This window comes from Loxodonta africana, chromosome 12 (genome assembly GCF_030014295.1).
Source record: "Loxodonta africana isolate mLoxAfr1 chromosome 12, mLoxAfr1.hap2, whole genome shotgun sequence".
NCBI lineage: Eukaryota > Metazoa > Chordata > Mammalia > Proboscidea > Elephantidae > Loxodonta > Loxodonta africana.
The window spans coordinates 81,672,714-81,693,432 of NC_087353.1; the positions used below are offsets into that span (position 1 = coordinate 81,672,714).

The 20,719-nt window shown below is 41.5% G+C and overlaps 1 protein-coding gene across 2 annotated transcripts; it reads right to left on the minus strand.

Annotated features, from left to right (window-relative positions):
- Nucleotides 1–20,247, minus strand: ZKSCAN2 (zinc finger with KRAB and SCAN domains 2). Of its 2 annotated transcripts, XM_010598468.3 has the most exons (8): nt 19,212–20,247; nt 17,833–18,019; nt 15,241–15,332; nt 14,771–14,897; nt 11,262–11,945; nt 8,814–9,305; nt 5,725–5,844; nt 5,136–5,359 (listed from the first exon to the last, which is right to left on the minus strand). In XM_010598468.3, the coding sequence occupies exons 1-8, from the start codon at nt 19,614–19,616 to the stop codon at nt 5,259–5,261; spliced, it is 2,208 nt and encodes a 735-aa protein (XP_010596770.1). In that variant the 5' UTR covers nt 19,617–20,247; the 3' UTR covers nt 5,136–5,258. The 2 variants fall into 2 exon arrangements, with proteins under 2 accessions (XP_003418956.1, XP_010596770.1); XM_003418908.4 differs by having other exon boundaries at nt 1–5,844.
- Between the last annotated feature and the right edge of the window lie 472 nt (nt 20,248–20,719).

The window sequence follows — 20,719 nt, forward strand, 5'->3', positions numbered from 1 at the left end:
GCTACATACCAGGATCAGTTTTTATTAACCTCTTGGATTTCTTTTCCCTTAATAGAAAGACATCTTCAAATTATGGCAGAAATCAACGGGAAGTCATTTATTTCAGACATTTATTTCACATACGAGTTTTCAAGACATCTAGTCAACATTAATACAAAACAAATAAGACATACATTTATACTTGGTCTTGGAATGCATCCAGACAGAGGCAAAAGTTTATACCTACACAAGTTAACCAGACATGCCTTCCATTTGGGACTTCCCCAGCTCCCTCATAGTTTTGTCACTGGGCACCAGACCTCACAAAATAATCTTTCTTTACTGAAGCTACCTGCATTGGCTATTGAGGTGTCTTGGGGGGTGCGTGCTGTTGAACATGAATGATTTGTCTGTTCTACTTACTCCTGGACTGACTTTGCTGTCACAATATCCCTCTTCCTAAAGTATGAGATTGGTTCAGTATGGCCTGGATGCCACACGCAAGGGTGAGCCAGGCCAGATAGCCTGGTCTTAACCTCTTCTTCATCTATACCATGCATCCATAGCCTCATGAAATACTACAGCCCAAGCAGTCTTGACAATCAAGTTCAACTTATCTTCAGAAGAGGAGCTAAGGCCTAGAGAGAGGCTCTAATTTGTCAAACACCACTCAATAAGTGGTAGTGACAAGACTAGAACATGCCTCTCTTGGCTTCTGGTCTAATGTTCATTTCACCATAGCAGGCTGCCTTTGGCTGTTTATGTATGAAATTTTCCTTTTTTTAAAAAACTAAGGTCTCCTCCCAGATGAATGAATTAGGTTGTAACTGAAATAAAATCATCAGTAAGAATTGGAGGTATGATGCGAGTAAAAAAGCAAGCCCAGGCAGGAAATACAAACCTAGTTTCCAAAGTGCTTTGGGTAAGTCAGGATATAGAGTGTCTATTTATTTATACCTCTTTTCAAAAATAGGATTTGAAGCAATTTCTAAAGAAATAAGATAAAATTAATAAAGGTTTTAGGTAGTTGGTTGAGGCGTGCTTTAGGTTTTGTTGAGCTTTCCAGCAGACAGGACACAGAAAAGCAGTAGGTTATTAAAAAAATCACAGTGTTTTTAAGACACAAACTTTAAAAAAAAATGAAACAGAGCTTTCCCTGGTACTAAGATCTGGGAGGGAGAAGCGGGGAACAAACTAACAACAAGAAAAAAACCTTTTCTTACAGATCTTCGTAAAGGTAATGTTACGTGATGTACCAAAAACAAACAAAAAACCCCAAAAACCCTAACCTGTTGCTGCTGAGTCAGTTCCAATTCATGGTGACTCCATGTATTTCAGAGTAGAGCTGTGCTCCATAGGGTTTTCAGTGGTTATAGGGTCATTATGAGCCGTAACTGACTCATTGGCGATGGGTTTCATCTTACCGAAGCACATATGGGTGGATTCAAACTGCCAACCTTTTGGTCAGTAGTCAAGCACCATTTGTGCCACCCAGGGACCTTATGTGATATAAAAGACACATTAATCATATAATATGATTATTCATATTGACTGCAGGGAGACATGTAGCTTTGGTCTAAGAAGGTGGGTAGAACCTTCTACTTCTAAACAGAGACAAACTTCATTAAGTCACTTTAATACATGTCCAAACAGCCCATTTACAATTAGGAGTACAAATGCTGCTGCTGTTAGGTGCCATCGGATCAGTTCTGACTCACAGTGACCCTGGGTACAACAGAATGAAACACCGCCTGGTCCTGAGCCATTCTCACAATCACTGCTATGTTTGAGCCTACTGTTGCAGCCACTGTGTCGATCCATCTCGTTAAGGGTCTTCCTCTTTTTCACTGACCCTCTATCATGCATGATGTCCTTCTCCAGGGACTGGTCCCTCCTGGTAACATGTCCAAAGTACATAAGACTAAGTCTCACCATCCTCCCCTCTAAGGAGCATTCTGGCTGCACTTCCTCCAAGACAGATTTGTTCATTCTTCTGGCAGTCCGTGATATATTCGATATTCTTTGCAACACCATAATTCAAAGGCATCAATTCTTCTTCAGTCTTCCTTATTCGTTGTTCAGCTTTCAAATGCATATGAAGTGACTGAAAATACCATGGCTTGGGTCAGATGAACCTTAGTCCTCAAAGGGACATTTTTGCTTTTTAATACTTTAAAAACATCTTTTGCAGCAGATCTGCTCGCCTCGTTTGATTTCTTGACTGCTGCCTCCATGGGCACTGACTGTGGATCCAAGTAAAACGAAATCCCTGACAACTTCAAGAACTGTCAAGAAATCTGGCAGACAGGAATACAAATAGTGAACCCAGTTCCACCTCAGCTTGATCCTAGTCATATGAGAGTTAAATAGAATACTGATTCCACTGGACATGGAATAGACCTTGAACCTTTCCTGTCACTAGGGGTATGAGAGACAGGTACACAATGCAATTTTAGGCAATTCAGAGAAACTCTTTTGCAAGTGAAGGTGATTTTCTCATGATTGAAGTACTGACTTCCTGTAACTGACATGGATGTAACTGGCATTACTTTTTACTACAATCACTTCCTCTATATATTGTAACTTCCTTGAGTCCAGGCACCATGTCCTCTTTTTCATTTCTGTATCACTGAACACATTGGATGGCCTTACATATAACAGTGCTTAATAAATTTTAATAAATATTTATGGAGAATGACATTTATGCTAGGTCAGATAAGAAGATCCTCAACAAGGTGGACTGACACAGTGGCTGCAACAATGGCTTTAACATAGCAACAATTGTGAGGATGGAACAGGATCGGGCAGTGTTTCGTTCTGTTGTACATGGGCTCGCTATGGGTCAGAACAAACTGGATAGCACCTAACAACAACAACATGAATAAATCATCTACTTTTGTGAACCATGCTTCTATATATTTAACAATCCTGTGTACATATTACTAAGTGATGATTTCTACTAACGTACATCTTCTCTAGAGTTGGAATTCCAGAAAGTCTACACAATATAAGCACAAGCCCACAGGCACCACACACATCTTACTGTGCTAGGTACACTACCAACATGAAGCTGCACTTACTATTAAAAAAAAAAAAAAAAATACTATTAGAAGTCTATAATTTAGACACATAGAGGAAATCAACCTATTCAGACGTGAGCAATCATAACAGTCCCAACAAACATAAATCAGAAACATTCATCTATATTTACCTGAGTCACCTGCATTCCAACAGGCCACACCCTATCCTGGCACCAGAAGTTTGATTTCTTTCCACAGTGCCCACCTTCCTTGGTACTATGTTGAACAGGTTTATAAAGATCCCAACCTACTCAAGAGAGACATGAAGTCTCCAGGTATCTTAAGGTAAGAAGTATTTGACAAAGGAAGATCAAGAGAATAATCTACATACAGCCCTGACTCTGGTTATCTTTCTACTAAACTTACGGTGTTTTTCTCCCCAAAGTCTGTCTAGCTTACCTACTCATTCAAGGCATAAATGCCACTGGCCTCACCTTGAAGCAACCAGACTGGGATGACCAAATTCCCAGGTTTCACCTGTAACTTACATAAAGGAATTAACTATCTCACCATCTGAACCCTTCCTTCAATATTTACTGGGATAGCACCATGGGGTTATCAAAGAGATTTTCACACAAACAGGCAAATGAGGAAAACAAAAACAGTGTTCTGGATTGGAAGTTTCTGGAAATATTTTCACTTTCACGCAATGAGCTATAGAGTTATATACTCAGTGCTCTACAGTTAGGTTTATGACCCTATGAACAGGACCTGGAAGGCTCAAAAACAGAGACTGGTATATTTAACAGACTGTCTTGGAGGTGAGGGTCTGGACTGAGGTGCCTATCTGACCTAAAGGATGCCTACGGAGTCCAACCGGTCTTAGTTGTTTCAGGTCCTATCTCCCTTCCCCCTCTCCTCCCTAGTCTTAGAAACATTACTATATAATATTACACTGAGGTATGAGGTAGGAGGCATAAAATACACCAACTTATCAGTCTTGTTCTAGGTAAGAACCAGAGAAGATACAGGGTAGAACTAGAACGTGTACGCAATTCTACTTTATCCTGATGAGACACATCATGTGCATGCAACCTATTCAATCTGAGATGGGCACAGTATTTCAGAAAGTCAGATAAAAGCACCCAAAACAATTAAGAGGTAAGTGTAGGACTTATGAGAAAAGGTAAAAGGAACTGGGATTACTTATAGCACGGAGAAGCAACAGCCGAGGGGATTTAAACCTTTAGGTACTGGAAAGGTTAGTATACGAAGGGTGGTGGGTGACCAGTTGCTTCTCATCTCTATGGAGGGCACGGCATTAATAACATGATCTCAATGACAGTACAGGGATTCTACCCTAGCTATCTGGATCAACTTCTTGACACAGAAAAGGTACAATGCAGCACGTATCTGCAGGAAGCTACAAAATCTTCAATCTTCTTTTGTGGGTATCTTCAAAACCAAGATGAACTTGACAGAGTTCTGATCAGACTCGTGAAAGCTCTACCCAAACATAAAACTCTGTGATTGAGTTGGACCCAGAATCTCATGTAGTGTATCATAAAAAATACTTTCAGCACTTTTTATCTCCTTGGAAATAACTCTTACACTGAAGGATCCTGAATGTTGCTAGAATTAGCAATCCAATAGCAGTGGCCTCATCATTATGAAGAGAATTTTATTCTGAACTCAAGACCGTATGACTTCTCCACTTTATTAAAGGAGAAGTGGAGACACATAGATGGAGAGGAGCAGACTGATGAAGTTAGAGGCAGAGGTGAGAACAGGATCCAAGTGTCTAGTTTATTTATATTCTCAAGTTTATCTTGGGAATTACACCTCGGAGCTAAGAAAAGATTGATTCCAATAGTGAGATTAGGGAAAATGGCTAAAGGGACATTTCAGAAGTGAGGAGATCATCATGAAAAGGTTTTCCTGAACTCATCAATCTTTCCCTTATGTGTGTTCTCTGGGGAATACACGGATGAAGGGTATGGCAGCTTTTCTCGCATATGAACTTCCCGGTGTTTGGTAAGAACAGAACTCTTATTGAAACGTTTACCACATTGGACACATCCATAGGGCTTCTCTCCGGTGTGTGTTCGCTGATGTTCTCGAAATCTTGTACAGTTATTGAAACTTTTTTCACAATCTACACATTTGTAGGGATTCTCACCAGTGTGGACTCTCCTGTGGGTGCTGAAATGAGAACTGTTGGTAAAACTTTTCCCACACTCCCCACACTGATAAGGCTTCTCACCTGTGTGGGTTCTCTGATGTATAATAAGACTTGAGCTTTGACTGAAGCATTTTCCACATTCTCCACATCTGTAGGGCTTCTCTCCTGTGTGAATTCTCTGGTGGGCACCAAAATTTGAGGAGTCATTAAAGCTTTTCCCACAGTCAAAACATTTAAAAGGTTTTTCTCCTGTGTGGATTCTTTGGTGTCTAATTAGGCTCCTGCTTCTACCAAAGCTCTTCCCACAGACACTGCACTTATAGGGATTTTCCTTCTGGTGAGTCATCCGGCACATAAAACGAGCACTCCTGCCAAAGCTTTCTCCATATTTGAGAGGTCTATAGGGTCTCTTCCCCATGAAAGGCCTCTGATGCATTACAGCTTTCCCTAAATCTCTAGGCTGAGACACCAGCTTTCCCTGTCTAATTCCTTGAAAGTTTTCCCATTGTCTTCCTGAGATGCATTCCCTTTTGTGATATTTACCTGGATCAGTATACTGGGAAACAACCCTTTCAGACTTTTCTATTAATGCCCTGTGCTGTTCCAGGTCCTTATATATTGCCTGTGTTAAATCCTCTTTGATGCTACTTCCAATTTCAAAATCTGAAAAAACAAAAAGACAATAAAAATGTCACACAATTCCTGTATTAACATAGAACAATTAACACGGCCTATAAGGCTCCATAAGTCCCTGGATGATGCAAAAGGTCTGCGCTCAACTACTAACCTAAAGGTTGGCAGTCTGAACCAACCCAGTGGCACCATGGAAGAAAGGCCTGACAATCTGCTTCCATAAGGATTAAAAAAAACTGCCAAGAAACCCTATGGAGTAGTTCTACTCTGTAACACATGGAGTTGCCGTGAGTTGGAATAGACTCGATGGTAATGAGTTTGGCTTTTTTTTGTTTACAAGGCTCCATATATGCTATGGTCCCTATCTGCTTCACTGGCCTCATATCCTGTGACTCTTCCCTGATTCATTACGCTCTATTTTCTTCCAGTTTTATGAACAGGTCAACCTCTTTTCAAAAACACCCAATACACTGCAGGCCTTCAGAAATGTTTTCTGAATTAAATTATAATCCAAGTCATTATCCCCATCCACATCCTGATTACATGGGAACAATTTAGCTTATCTCCCTGAAATTATACTCAAATTCATCCAATTTTCATCATTTCACATCCATACTAAATTGAACTATAATATTGTTTATGGTAGATTCTAACCAAGTCCAAATTCTTCAATGGACTTCTAAGTTCATCAATATCTAATCGAATCCTACTCAAGAGTATTTCTTTCTTTTCTGCAAATGTTTCCGTCACTTTGTTTTTTCTGGATGTGTCACACATAGACCACACTCATTCAAATTGCAATTCTCACTGTTCGTTAAAATTGGAATTATCTTCTCACTCTTTCATCTAAATCCCACAAACGCTATAAGGTACATCTTGGATCCCATCTTTTCCATTAAGTTTTCAGGACAGAGCACATTAATACTGAAGAGACAAATGCTTTGGAATTAGACAGCTCTGGTTCTGATCCCATTGTGGTCACTTATTAACTGTGTGATTTTTGTATTAACTTTTTGTAATGGAAAATTCAAACATGTAAAAAAGTAGAGAGAATAGTATGTTCAATGAACTTCCATGAACCACTTACTCGGCTTTAACCATGATTCACTCATGGCCCATCTTGTTTCTTCTTTATTCCTATACACTATGCACCCTCTATCCAGGCTATTTTGAAGCAAATTTCAGACACTGTATTATTTCATCCATAAATATTACACAAGCTGTGTGACTTTAGCCTAATACTGCCTTGTTCCTACTGCCATTTTCAACATCACTTTCCTTCCACATATTTAGCTGAAACTGCTGACATCTCTCAATCCCACATGTAGCACTGCAGCATGGGTTTGGGGGAGCGGGCAGCCATTACTCAATCTATTAAGTAAAAAGCTCTAACAATGATGTCTTTTCATTTAGCAGTAGTTCTTTTGAAGCATTCTGACTGGATCCAACATTGTTACTGGATTTAGAGGAAGTCACAGTCTTCAAATTGGCTCACCTAGAGCCCGATGACTTGGCTAATTTGATGACAGGTCTGGGGCTCACCTTAAAAACAAGATTCACAAGAGATGGTACCAAAGGACTTAGTTTCCTTAGGGGCCCAGTGTGTATCTACTGGTAGACATGTGGGCATAGGGAAAGTATGAGAGAATATCCAGAGTTGTCTAATCAGGGTTAAGCAAGACTTAATAATTTCAGCCTTCAAACTACAATTTTCCACATAAACACTATCAGAGAGCAAATGTATGGGCTTCCTTCGCTAATGTAAATGGACATAACTTTCTCTTGCTGGGTTTCAGTCCACAATCAATCCAGTCAAAGCAGACCCACTTGTTCCAAGAAATAAGTACTGGACTGTATCACATACTCATATATACACTGAAGGTTTAACACAGTGCCATAGAAAGATCCCTGTTTTCCAGGAGCTTACCAACTACTGGGAGATCTTAGGACATATAAAGTGTTGAGTGCCAAAAGACAAAGTATTATGGCAGTTGAAAGAGAATGGGGACATGTAGATATGCCAAGGACATTCAGGGTGGAGGAAACAACATGCGTTAAGGTTTAAATGTGAGGAATCTTAAGGTATGCATAGGAAATATCAAGTGGCTTTGTTTTGAATAAGCACAGAGTGTAGGGAGAAAATAATGGGTAATGCTAGAAGGGTGAAATGAGACCAGATTAGAGATGGCTATGAAACTTGAATACAAATTTGGATGGGGAATAGTGGTTTGGGGACTCTTATAATAGTCTAGGCAAAAGATAAATGCTGAGCCAGGATAGTGGCTATGTAACTAAAGAGGGGACAGACAGAAGTGATAGCTGGAACAGTTGAGAAAACATGCAACCTGACCGGTTACAAATGATGAGAGAGGGGGTATCAAAAATACCTCTAAGGTTTTAAGTTTGGATGAGCTGTTGGGGGACATAGTTAAGAGCCACAATGTGGGAAGAAAGATGGTGATTCTAACTTTGATCACTCTAAGTCTGAGCTGCTGGTAAGATGTCCATTCGGTGCTATCTGGCAGTCAGTGGAAATGATGCAGGTGGAACTCAGGACCAGCATAAAGTCTCTCTGTTATTTCCCTGTCTATCCTTTTTCTCAATGTGTATCACATGTAACTGTGAGACAGTCCTGTTTTGAGCTTATGGACACATCTCCTTCATCCAACTTTTTTTCTCATGTATAAATTCCAAGTCCCCCTCTCACCTGCCCAGTATTCCCACAAGATATAAGAAACTGTCTGACCTATACAGACAAAAACTGACACTAAGATCCCGAAGACCACGCTACCAGAATATAAGCTCCTTACTTGAATGGAAGCACCATGAGAACTGGGACTTTGTTTCATTCATTGCTGAAATCCCCTGGTCCTCAAATACTACCTGGCACAAATATTTGTTGAATGAATGAATAGTCATGAGCAATGTGCCAGATCTACTGATTTTTCAGTAAATCATACCTGCTTCTGTTTAGACTAAAACCCCTTAATGAGCCTTACCACTTGGGGTTTGCAGTAGACCCGTAGATCCCTGGAATTCTGGCTCTTGTTCAATCTCCTCCTCACTCATTCTTTCACTGCCAGAATCTTCTACTATTGCCTCCTGTGAGGTCTCCTCAGGTTCCCAGCCTACAGGTTCCTGGTGTTCAATCTCAATATCCCCTCTTTCTTGCCTTGAGGGTGACGGGACTTCTTTTAGGGTGTTGCTGGAAGGGGCAGATACCCGTGAGTTAATTAGGGCATCCATCTCCTTGTAGAATGCACAGGACTCTAGCACATGGCCATTTTTCACTTTGCGGTAGCTCTTCTGTAGGCTTTTGAACTTGGTCCGGCACTGTTCAGGTGTCCGGAGGAAGCCACACTCTCGCAGCTGTTCAGCCACGGCCCCGTACAATTTGCTCTTCCGATGACAGGCTTGAAGTGCTTCATAAAACCGAGTCTCACGGAGGATATCAAGAAAAGTCTTGGTTTCCTCGTAGCCCCAGTGCACACCTGTCATTCAACGGTAAAGTTCAAAGATGTAAGAAAAGGAGTCTGTAGCCTGTATACTACATACATTACAAAATATAAGGGGTAAAAAAAAAATTACATTCACTGTAGCAACAAGAACTATAATATTCCTAGTTATTAAGCTTAGCAAGAAATAAGAAGGTTTCTATAAAAAATCTGTATTTTATTAAAGGACATAAAAGACCTTAAAAAACAGAGATGCTATGTTTACGAATAGGGAGATTCCAGTTGTACAGATACCAATTCTCAAACGAATCTATAAAATAAAAAATCCTAATAGGATTTTTTAATTGAAACTGATAAGCTGAACTTAAAAGTTTACTTGGAAGAATAAAAATGCAGGCAAGTCTCCAAATATGCCATTCCTACGGTGATTAACTGAAGGATCTAGTTGTCTAGAAGCAGCCTTTGGAAAATGGCTAGGAACGCTGGACTGGGACGCCCAAGAAAAACTTTTTCTCCCAAAGTTCCTAGCACTTCTTTCATCAGTTTTCCTTGAAGAGGAGAAATACGTCCAGAGCAGTTTTTGTTACCATTGATTCCTCTACTCTGAGAGATGCAATAATCTGCAAGACAAGCAGATACTCTGTTTTTATAACAGAATAAAACTTTTCAGGACACCTCTCAATACAGTTTGTTACATAGGCTTTTTGTGTGTTTTTGTAATCTGCAGTAGGAAAAGTCATTTCTATCCTCTCACTGGTTGGGCTTTTCCAGTCCTATCACTGTGTCCCCATACTTGAAGTCATCCCAAGAGCCTCATCCTTACGTCTATGGATTTCCAGATTGGATCTTTTTTATCAGATCTGTTTTTGGGTGGGTATTGTCCTGAGTACACTCCCAGCTCTCTTTTCCTGATTTATTTTTCCATTCTAAGAACCTATCATTTTTTCATAAGCTAAAGTAGAAAAACATTACTAATAAGTAGAAAAATATTACTAATAAGAGTGATACCAGGCAAAGTTTTTAGCATCTGTAATGTGTCTGTGCCAGTATTTTCCCACTTAACACTAACAACAACCCTGTGGGGGAATTCTTAGTCCTATTTTACAGATGAGAAAATTGATGCTTAAAGTTGTTGTGATGTATCTACTGTCACACAGTATTAACGAGCAGTCTCTGTGTTCTTATATTTAAGATGTACCTCTTGTAAGAGACACAGGTTTTTTTTTTGTTTTTTTTTTTATGTCTGACCATCTTTGTCTTTTAAGTTTATAATTAATGATATATTTGGATTTACAGCTACCATCTTGCTATTTGCTTTTCATTTGACCCATCTATTTTATGCTACTTTATTATTCCTGGTCGTCTTTTAGACTAATCAGAAATTTCTATTATTTCATTTTTCACTTTAACTTGTTTGTTACAATTCTTTTATTGATTATCCTAAAGAATGCAACAATACATTCTTGCCTTATTACAATTTAATACAGCTGATTGGTTTATGCCAATTCCCAGATAATGCTAGGCCCTTAGAATACTTTAACTCCATTTATCTTCTTTCCAGTAGGCCCCAAGTACTCAAAATTCATGCTGAGCTCTAAAATAAAAAATAAACAGACCCTCCCTCCAAAAAAAAAAAAACAACCCCCACCACAGCTACTCAGTCTGTTATTCATATTGCACTGGGAGGCAACAACAGATAGCCTCAAGTATTTTAGTTACATGCCCGTATCATAATGCTAAGTGGCAAGGAGTACTTGATGGCACTTCCCAGGTTTGCTCACTTTTTTTTTTTTTTATTAACTTTTATTAAGCTTCAAGTAAACGTTTACAAATCCAATCAGTCTGTCACATATAAGTTTACATACATCTCACTCCCTACTCCCACCTGCTCTCCCCCTCTTGAGTCAGCCCTTTCAGGTTTGCTCACTTCTTATCTACCCCTTTTTCCATATGGAGTGAAACTTCATACCAGAAAAAAAGCACAAATCTTACCACTCAGGTTTTGAAACAAAACAGGGGCACCACGAATTTCGGATTTCCGGATTAATTCAACGCCCATCTCATCACCATCAGATTCTTCTGCTGCTTCTTCCTTCTCTACCAAACGAATCTGTTCTTTATTTCTGATAAAAATTCTTTTCAGTCTGGGGAGAGAGGCCATCTCCTTTGGCTTATCAGAGGATGAAGCATAGGCTGTGGGATTCAACAAAGCATCCATGTCCTCAAAGAAGGCACAGGGTTCGAGAACGTGGCCATTTCTCACTTTTCGATAGCTCTTCTGGAGACTTTTGAACTTGGTCCGACACTGTTCTGGTGTTCGGAGGAAGCCACATTCCCGCAACCATTCAGCCACAGCACCATACACCTGGCTGTTTCGGGGACAAGCCTGAAGTGTTTCATAAAAGCGGGACTCTCTGAGAATTGCAAGAAAAGTCTTAGTTTCCTCATAGCTCCAATGTACGCCTGCTATTTTTTCATCTTCTAAACCCCACTGTTGCTGCTCTCGCCACGTTTTTCCTGCATTTCTTGCAGGGATCTGAACAGCATGAACTGACTTTTCCTTGATGTAGTTGCTTCGGAGGATATTCCTCTTATTAGAGGAATGAAGACCTCTAGTCCATGGCTCCTTTCTCTGCTCCAATCGGGCTATCTTGCTAGAAGTAGACACTGAACTTCCTACAGTAAGAGAAACATTATTTCATGCTATACATAAGGGTCATTACTGCATGCCACAATTTTCTGCTGAGCCTGCTCTCCTGGACTACTTATTCACACCTATCCTTTAAAGGTCTTATCCAATTTACTTCTCTCCTCAAGCCTTCTCCACCATGATAGTGCATACTGTAGTTACTCCTATAGGACTTCTTTGGCCCAATCATCTGACAACTTATACTATCATTTTACTTTCCATGTATGTACCACTTACTTCCCCAGCTAGGCTGGAAAGCCTTTGAGGGTAAGAACCATGTGTTATTTTATTACCTTTGTTTTTTCTCTTAGTACCTAACATAGTTTAAGTTCAAAATACGCTCTTAATCAGCGTTTATTTATAAAATAAAGTGTGCCTGTATCTGCTCCCCCTATGTTCCTACTCCCTGCCCACAGATACGCATACAACCCCACATATCAGGAATATAAGAGATGAGAAATCAAGAATTCTTGGAGGTATTCTGGCATGATTAATAGAAGAGATGTAAGAACAGGGAAGCAAATTGAGAGTTTGTTTGTTTACAGTACTGCAGTGATCGACACGTCTTAAATGTGAATCCTGGCTCCACTACTTAGTTCACTTTTTGACCAAGGGAAGTTTCTTAACCTCTCTGAGCCTTAGTTGCCTGGGGGATAATAACTGTGTATTCAAGAAGGTTCTGGGAAGATGAAATAAATGATTATCTATAAAATGTCCAATGTCCAGTAGGTATGTAATAAACTTGTTTTCTTCCCCAGACAACGTACAAACACGCTTCACGGACTTCTCCTAAGGAAGCAGCATCAAATAAAACCCTTTCTGAAAGAACCCTGGGGATGGAGATTTGTTCTTTATTTTTAGTGAGGGAAGTAGGTGTGGGGGCCATGGAGAGGCAGGTGCAAACTCTATAAGGAGGAAGCAGGCAATGTAAATTAGTGAGGAGGCTGGAGCCGGAACCCTGGACAGTTCAGCGTGTGCCCTTTATTCACCTCTGGCCAAACTACTGTTAGGTGGGAATGTGGCCTATGATATCTGACTTTAGATGTTTCAAGAGATACTGGGAATTCAGATTTATAGACTAATTTTAAATTAAAATACCGTGCAGGCCAAAAATAGGTGTGCAGGCCTGATTCAGCCCATGAGTCCTTAGTTTGCAATCTAAGATAAAAGACAGTAAAGGTGTCTTGGAGCCTATGTCTTCCCATACGTGAAATGAAGGGATTTAGCTAAATCTGAATTCTCAAAGCGTGGTCCCTAGCCCACTAGTGGCAGAGTTTCCCAAGCACTCTAATTTAGCAATTTACTAGGTTTGGATGCTACATGATCCGAGAGTTTAATGTGTAAATAGATGGGCAGATGGTTGGAATGTGTGCTGTTTTGGGGAAGAGTGCTTGCTATTGGCGCGTCATTAATGTCACATTAAGTTGGCCATTTCTTCAACTGCTTTAATTCCTTTCTAATTCTAAACAACTGTTGGTTTATCTGTAGTCTATTCAGCTTGATGTAGTCCATTTTATAATCTCTATATATTAGTATCTACACATAGCACTGTCCAATAGAATTTTCTGCAATTATGGAAATATTCTGTAATTGTGCTGTCCAATACACCTATTAAATACTTAAAACGTAGCTACTTTCACGAGGAACTGAATTTTTAATTTTAATTAATCTAATAAAATATCTACACGTGCCTAGGAGTCCTGGTGGTGCAGTGGTTTACAGCTCAGGCTGCTAACCAAAAGGTCAGCGGTTTGAATCCACCAGCCACTCCTTACTGCTAGGACAGAGTAGAAATGTTCTACTCTGTCCTATAGTGTCGCTATGAGTCAGAAGTGACTCAACGGCAATGGGTTTCGTTTGGTTTTTGGACATGAGGCTAGTGGCTATCCTATTTGACAGCACAGGTCTATAGTATCTACGGTGTGTATTTATAGTATTTATAGTGCGTACAGTATATACAGTGTGCAGAGTATCTGTAGTGTATATAAAATTTAAATTTATAAGTAGAACTGTCTTGTAGCTCATATATGAATCATACATATCCCTACTACTAAAGCAGACGTAGACATAATCCTCCAAAAATTTGCTTGTAGAGACTGACACTTAAGTGGTTTGTGTTGCCTATAAATTCATGGTATTTTACAACATGCTACCAAGGTTATTGTATTTAAATTACTCTTTTTCTTCTGTTTATAAAATTTTCATTCACCCAACAAACGTTTACCAGGCACTCACCATGTGTCAGGCACTGTAGGAGATGTTGGGGTTACTGTGGTTAAACAAAAACAAACTCAAAGAAGACCTTGTGACTTAATGGATCTTTTAAGTTTAGGCTCTTAAGTAATATAAATATGACAGTCACATATAACACCTCTCCAATTTTTTTAATCACTAAATTGTATACATCTTTGTATATACATTGTGATCAATAAAAATTTAATCACTAAATTGTATATATCTACGTATATATATGGAAACCCTGATGGAGTAGTGGTTAAGTACTACAGCTGCTAACCAAAAGGTCGACAGTTCAAATCCACTCTATGGGGCAGTTCTACTCTGTCCTATAAGGTCACTAAGAGTCACAATTGACTTGATGGCAATCGGTTTTTGTGATGTATGTGTATATATATATATATTTTTTTTATTGGAAAGAAGGATGGGTGAAGTAAAAGGAGATGGATAAGTGATTACACTAGACAACACATAAAGGTCCTTTAAGTGCTAACACTTATAACTATTTTATCATCAGTAGAGATGAACGTATTAGAAATCTTCTAAGCTTTGATTTGAAAAGGGAAAGGATTCTTACCCAAGGAGGCCACGTTCCCAACACTCTCCTTCCTGATCTCCCGGAAGAGGTCTCTGTGAGCAGGAATCTGATGCACACGCTTTTTGTAGGAGAAACCCCTTGCCACATGGGTATCTTTCACTGGTCCCTGTAACAACACTGATACCAATGACTACCAAGATAACTGCATGGATCTTCTAAGGATAAATGATCATGGGTGAAGCATAAAAGAGCCCTAGGACAGAGCTGAAATCAAGCAACCTAGAGCATATTATGTGCCAAATGAAACAGAGAACACTATAAAGAATCCTAAGAGAGATGATTCAGCAAGAAGCCCCATTACTCAGAAGGCTGGGTCCAATCTTTTTCAGAAAAAAAATAAGGGGAGGAGGAGTTCCTTGGAGGAAGTACAAAAGTTTGAAAAGTGTGAAGACAGGAAATTAATGTGACTGAACACTCTAGGAGGGCCAAAGAGAACAGTTACAATTTACCTGGGATCCAGCCGGAAGACGGGTGGTTGTCACTTCCTGGTCTCTGGTGTTCCATTCATCAACAGAGGCAGCAACCCAGGGAGGAGGCTGAACTGTGAGAAGAGAAAGAAACAGTGTCCTGTTCTTGGCTCTGTCATTCATACTGCTTCTCCTCTTAATAAATGAACACGTGGAAACGACCAAGAAAGACAAATCAATCATTTTCTCAGTGCAATCAGTACAATGCCCTAAACCATGGTACCCTAAGCCAGGGCTCATAAACTCAAATGCTTTCAAGAGTAAGCAAGTAAAGTACATGATGAAAGGGGCCAGAGAGGGACTGTGGGGAACTTGAGATTGCATGTCCCATTGAAAGGGCGCAGCCAATGCTGGCTCCAGCTGATGCTCCAATGTGAGACTATGGCCCAGGTATAGCCAGAGTTTCTAATTTTTCAAGAGAAGCCAGAAATCTGGACTTTTATGTGACATTTCAAAATCTTAAACTTTAGAAACTAAATAAATTTTAAAAAAAACAACAACAAAAACTCTTGATAGGTGAAACAAAAGAAGCCTGACTTGGCATGTGGGTTATCAGTTTGTGATTTCTAGCATAAGTAAATCCCCTATGAATGAATACTGCCCTAAAGGACTTAGCATACATAGTACTGGGCACTACAGGAAAATACACCCCTCTAAGAGTAGAAGAAGGCAACCTGAGTGGTGCTAATGGTTAAGTGCTCGACTGCTAACCAAAAGGTTGGTGGTTCAAATCCACCCAGAGGCACCTCGGAAGTAAGGACCGGTGATCCACTTCTGAAAGGTCACAGCCTTGAAAACCCTATGGAGCAGTCTGCGCACATGGGGTTGCTATGAGTCGGAAATGACTTGATAGCAACTAACAACAAGAAAGGTGGAAAGAAAATATATAAACTTATATACAATGTAATCTATATAATGCAATCTGTGGTCTAATGTCTATCTTGGAACTCATCATCTAGGAAGAACTTACAAAAGTAAATTTCACTTGGGACCGAGAACTCAAAAGCTTGCTCTGCGACTTTCCACAAAGGCAAATTGAATCACCACCTTCATATATGGCTGAAATCATGGGTCTTCCTTGAGAATAAATTCACCTTTCTGAGCTATCTATCCCTTAAAGTTTTCATCCTCCCCATCCCCCAGTAAGCACTTCAACAGAACAAACTTTTCCACTTTAGAAATTTCTTATTGCCCTGAGATGGTAAAACCCAGAAACACCATAACAAGTATTCATCAGACTAAATTCATCAGCTAAATTATCTGAGGGCATCTAATTCATGTGAATACGACAGCTTTAATGCTGATGAACATACACTGGATAATTCAGAAACCATTAATGTTTGCAGTGAATTCTACTATAATATGATTTGGGGGAAGGTAAAGAGATGGGGTATAGTAGTGAATCTTGCTCCTCAGTGAGAGGCTGCATAAGTTTGACGTTTAAAAGTAACTGTGCCATCACAGAAGAAAGGAAATTAACATTTATCAAGCACTATTATAGGAGCCCTCGTGGTGCAGTGGCTAAGTGTTCGGCTGCCAACAGAAAGGTCAGTGGTTCGAAATCACCAGCCGCCCTGTGAAGAAAGATGTGGCAGTCTACTTCTGTAAAGATTTACAGCCTTGGAAACCCATGGGGCAGTTCTACTCTGTCCTACAGGCTCGCTATGAGTTGGAATTGACTTGACAGCAATGGGTTGGGGTTTTTTTTGGCATTACACATTGGCCTTTTTTCAATGCCTCATTCAATCTACACTAAGAACACTTTTATAGATGAGAAAATGGAAACTCTGAGAAGTTAAGTAACCTGACCAAAGCCACGCAGATAAAAAATGGCAGAGCTAGGTTTTAAACCCAGGTTTGACTGCATCCAAACTCTAATCTGTTACCCTTTGCACATTAATGCCTCTTTTTATATTACTTGCCTAAGATCACATAGCTAGACAGTGGCAGAGGCAGGATATAAACCCAAGTCTTTTCACTGCAGGTCTAATGATCTTTCCATTCCTCCAAGTCTGATATCGCACCTCAGGGAACAAAGAGATCACTATGGACTGGGAAGGACAGGGTGTTTACTTCCTTGTATTTGACTTGCTTTATGGCTGTCTAGGGAAGCTATGAACATCAGTGGTCCCTTCTCTATGAAGTCTTACTGTTTATCCCTTTCGTAGGCTACTTCTTTGATGCCTCAACCTGTAAGTTAATTTCTGGAAATACATGTCTTACTTCCCTTTCCAACAGCTTCTCAAGTTGTTTACATCAGCCAAGAACATATATACAAACACACATGACAAGACTAAAAAATATAGGCTGATTGTACAAAGGAGATTTGTAAATAACACTACTCTACAAGACTTCAATGCCAGCCTGAACGACTTAAGTCTCCCCATCTTTAAGATCTTTTTTTATGCTGCACATTTCTCAACTCTTGAAGCTAAATAAGTCTTCCTCTGTAACTAATCAATGTATTTTCTAATATGTACTGAGAGCACCCTACTCTGAGCAAGTCACAGTGTTAGGGTTACAAAATAAATCTACTGTGGTCTCTGCACTAGGCATGCTCTGAGTTCTTCTTACCATTCTTGGGAAAGGGCCGATGCTCTCTTTTACGGCTCAGCTGTTCCTGGTGTCCTGAGTGGAGGCTTCCAGCTTCTTCCAGGGACACCACCCTGGGCTGTGTCTCCACCTGCTCTGGCTGGAAGTCTGCCACCTCCCATGCTGCTCCAAGTGAAGACTGAGTCTCTGAGTGCACAGGACTGCTGACCTAGGAAATAAGTCCAATACCATAATGGAAAGAAAGAAGAAAAGAGGTTGAGACCAGGGTCAAATTCCCCCAAGAAAGATATCAAAGAAGGGTAGAAGATGTGAGAAAGAATGAGAGCACTGAGTTAAGAGCACTGTCCAGAGGTTTGGGCAGAAGAGGAGAATACTTCTTACTAATAGAAAAGAAATATATAGAGAAAAATCTGTCAGGAGTGAAACACAGAACCTCCTTGTTATTAGAATAGATATCATTTAAGCCTATCTCCTAGGGGCACAGAAGAATAAAATATCTCTTAGGGCCACAGAAGAATAAAAGTCATCAGAATACAAATATACTCACTAGTGAACTGAAAATTTATGAAATTAATTTCCACTTAAGACATCTAGTATCCATCCCTGACCAACACAGCAACCTGCTGATAGATCTTTACACAGTGCAAATCCTGCACAAGGTGATGCAAGATTCCATGAGGTTTATGAAAAGGATGTTGAAAAACAACTAGAAGAGCATGCAAATTGACAAATGAGGATCTGGCAGTAAAACCAGAGAAGAGTGACAAGGATGGTGACATTGACAGACACTTAAGAATACACAGTCTAGAATATTAAAGGATTCCAAAGGACCCTGGGATAACTGATAAAATCCTTGCTCTTTTTTTGAAGGAGCGAGAGGGCACAAAAATAGCCATCTTTAGGATCCAACTGCCAAAGTCAAACCCTGTGAAACATAACTAACTGTACCGTCTCTCACACAATTTTATCAGGAACAAGTCAAGGATTTAAAACAAACACTTTATAGGTATAACTACTTCATTTTATTTGCAAGGTAATATTTCAACCACATCACCTTTTTTTCTCTCTCTATTTAATGTGAAATTTTGGTCCTCATTTTTAGTGGATTCACGTTAAACCTGTTGCCGTCGAGTCGATTCCGACTCATAGCGACCCTATAGGACAGTGTAGAACTGCCTCATAGGGCTTCCAAGAAGTGGCTGGTGGATTCAAACTGCCTACCTTTTGGTTAGCAGCTGAGCTCTTAACCACTGCACCACCAGGGCTCCGATTCACTTCAAGCTTCTTTTACTCGAACCATTTATCATTCCATAACCAGCGCTTCCTGGAACGCTTTCCTGCCCATCTGCTTATCCCACTCCCTGCTTTCTAAAGGCAAACATTTGGGAAATCCTTCTCACCTGCTGCCTTAGTCTTCCAGTCTCTTTCTCCAAATGTACCACCAGGGCCACTGCTTCCTCTCCGCTTTCCGGACACTGCTTCTGTGCCCACGCCTGAATCTTCTCTGGTAAAATGGTGAGAAACTGCTCAACCACCAGCAGCTCGAGCATCTGCTCCTTGGAACGCATTTCTGGCTTCAGCCACAGGCAGCAAAGTTCCCAGAGTTTACTGAAAGCTTCATGAGGTCCGGTCACATCCTCGTAACAGAGTTGCCTGAAGCATTTGCGAAAGGTCTCAGACTCGGAGCCACCCGATCCTGCCATAACAGACTCCGATGCCCACTCGGGGTCCTTTTCCATCTTCATTATTAGGCACCCCTCAACCTCCAGGGGCACGTCGATCTGAGGGTCCAGCGCTGCAGCCATGCTCCAACTACAGGTTCAACGTCACGTTTCGCTGCAAGAGCTCCCGTGCTTAATGTTCTTGCAAGTGTGGGAAAGCAGGGCAGTAAAAATGGCACGGTCAGCAGAAACCGGGTACTCCCGGCTGATTCATTACATCTATTCTAGGCCCCTGAAAAAAGGACCGTGTACCCTAAGGTCCCAAAATCCGACCTCTTCTCCAAACGAGAAGTGTCCCCGCAATGTGGTTTTCCAGGATGCATCCCCTTTGTAGTGCAATGTCGGAAACAGGGAAGACCGAGAACTGGGAGAAAATCAAGGAGACTGAGGAAAGGAAGGGCGGGGGCAGACGGCCCGGCTGGGAGGGGGGTGTGTCAGCTGCCCGGGTTTGGGCTCCGGGAGGCGAGGCCCTGGGTGGGTGGGGCCGGATGGCCAGGCCCCGCCCGGCCACGGGTTCGGGTCTCGGGTCACCGTGGCGCGCCCAGGCCGCTGCGGGTGTCCGGTGGCGGCCAGCGGTGTCCAAGACGGGCGCCGGCCTCTTGCGGGCCGACGGCGACCCGGGAAGTCCACGGGAAACCTCCGCACGCTGGAGAGAGGTGCGAAGCAGTCCGCCCTTGAGGGCAGAAAAGCCGCGGGGCGAAGACCGGCCTTTCCAGGGGCCGCTGCCAGCTCCTCGCGTCCTGCCTCGTCCGCTCGGTCCGCAGAATGCGCGGGGGGCGCTGGGAGCCACGGCCACGCATGCGCTTTCCGCGTCCGCGCGCCGAGGGGTTGGAAGGGCGGCTTTCTCGCGGGCGAGGGGTTCCGGGGCGGGGCGGGGCGGGGCGGGGGGGGGGCGCTCAGCGGTAGATTCTCGCGAGAGCGCGCAGCGAAGTGACTGTCGCTGAGGTACTTTAGGATGTGGGGGGACGCGGGAGTAACCTCCTCGGGGCGGAGGGACACCGCGGGAGGCAAGTGGACATTTAACCAGTGATTTTTGGAACAGTACCAGAAAGGGGAGGTGGGAGTCGTTCCTTAGCCGGGGAATCTGGGAAGAGGTGGCTTCTGAGGCGAAGCTGCTGTGCTGGAAAGGAAGCGCAAAGTCCTATCTGGAGGCGAAGAAGGACGCCGGGAATAGGGACTCCTTTGCC

Coding starts and splice junctions, on each gene's coding strand:
- ZKSCAN2 (XM_003418908.4), bottom strand. CDS start 19,616: ATGGCTGCAGCGCTGGACCCTCAGATCGACGTGCCCCTGGAGGTTGAG. Junction 15,333..17,832: donor TCGGCCCTTTCCCAAGAATG/GTAAGAAGAACT, acceptor CTCTTCTCACAG/TTCAGCCTCCTCCCTGGGTT. Junction 11,946..14,770: donor TGGGAACGTGGCCTCCTTGG/GTAAGAATCCTT, acceptor CTCTTACTGTAG/GAAGTTCAGTGTCTACTTCT.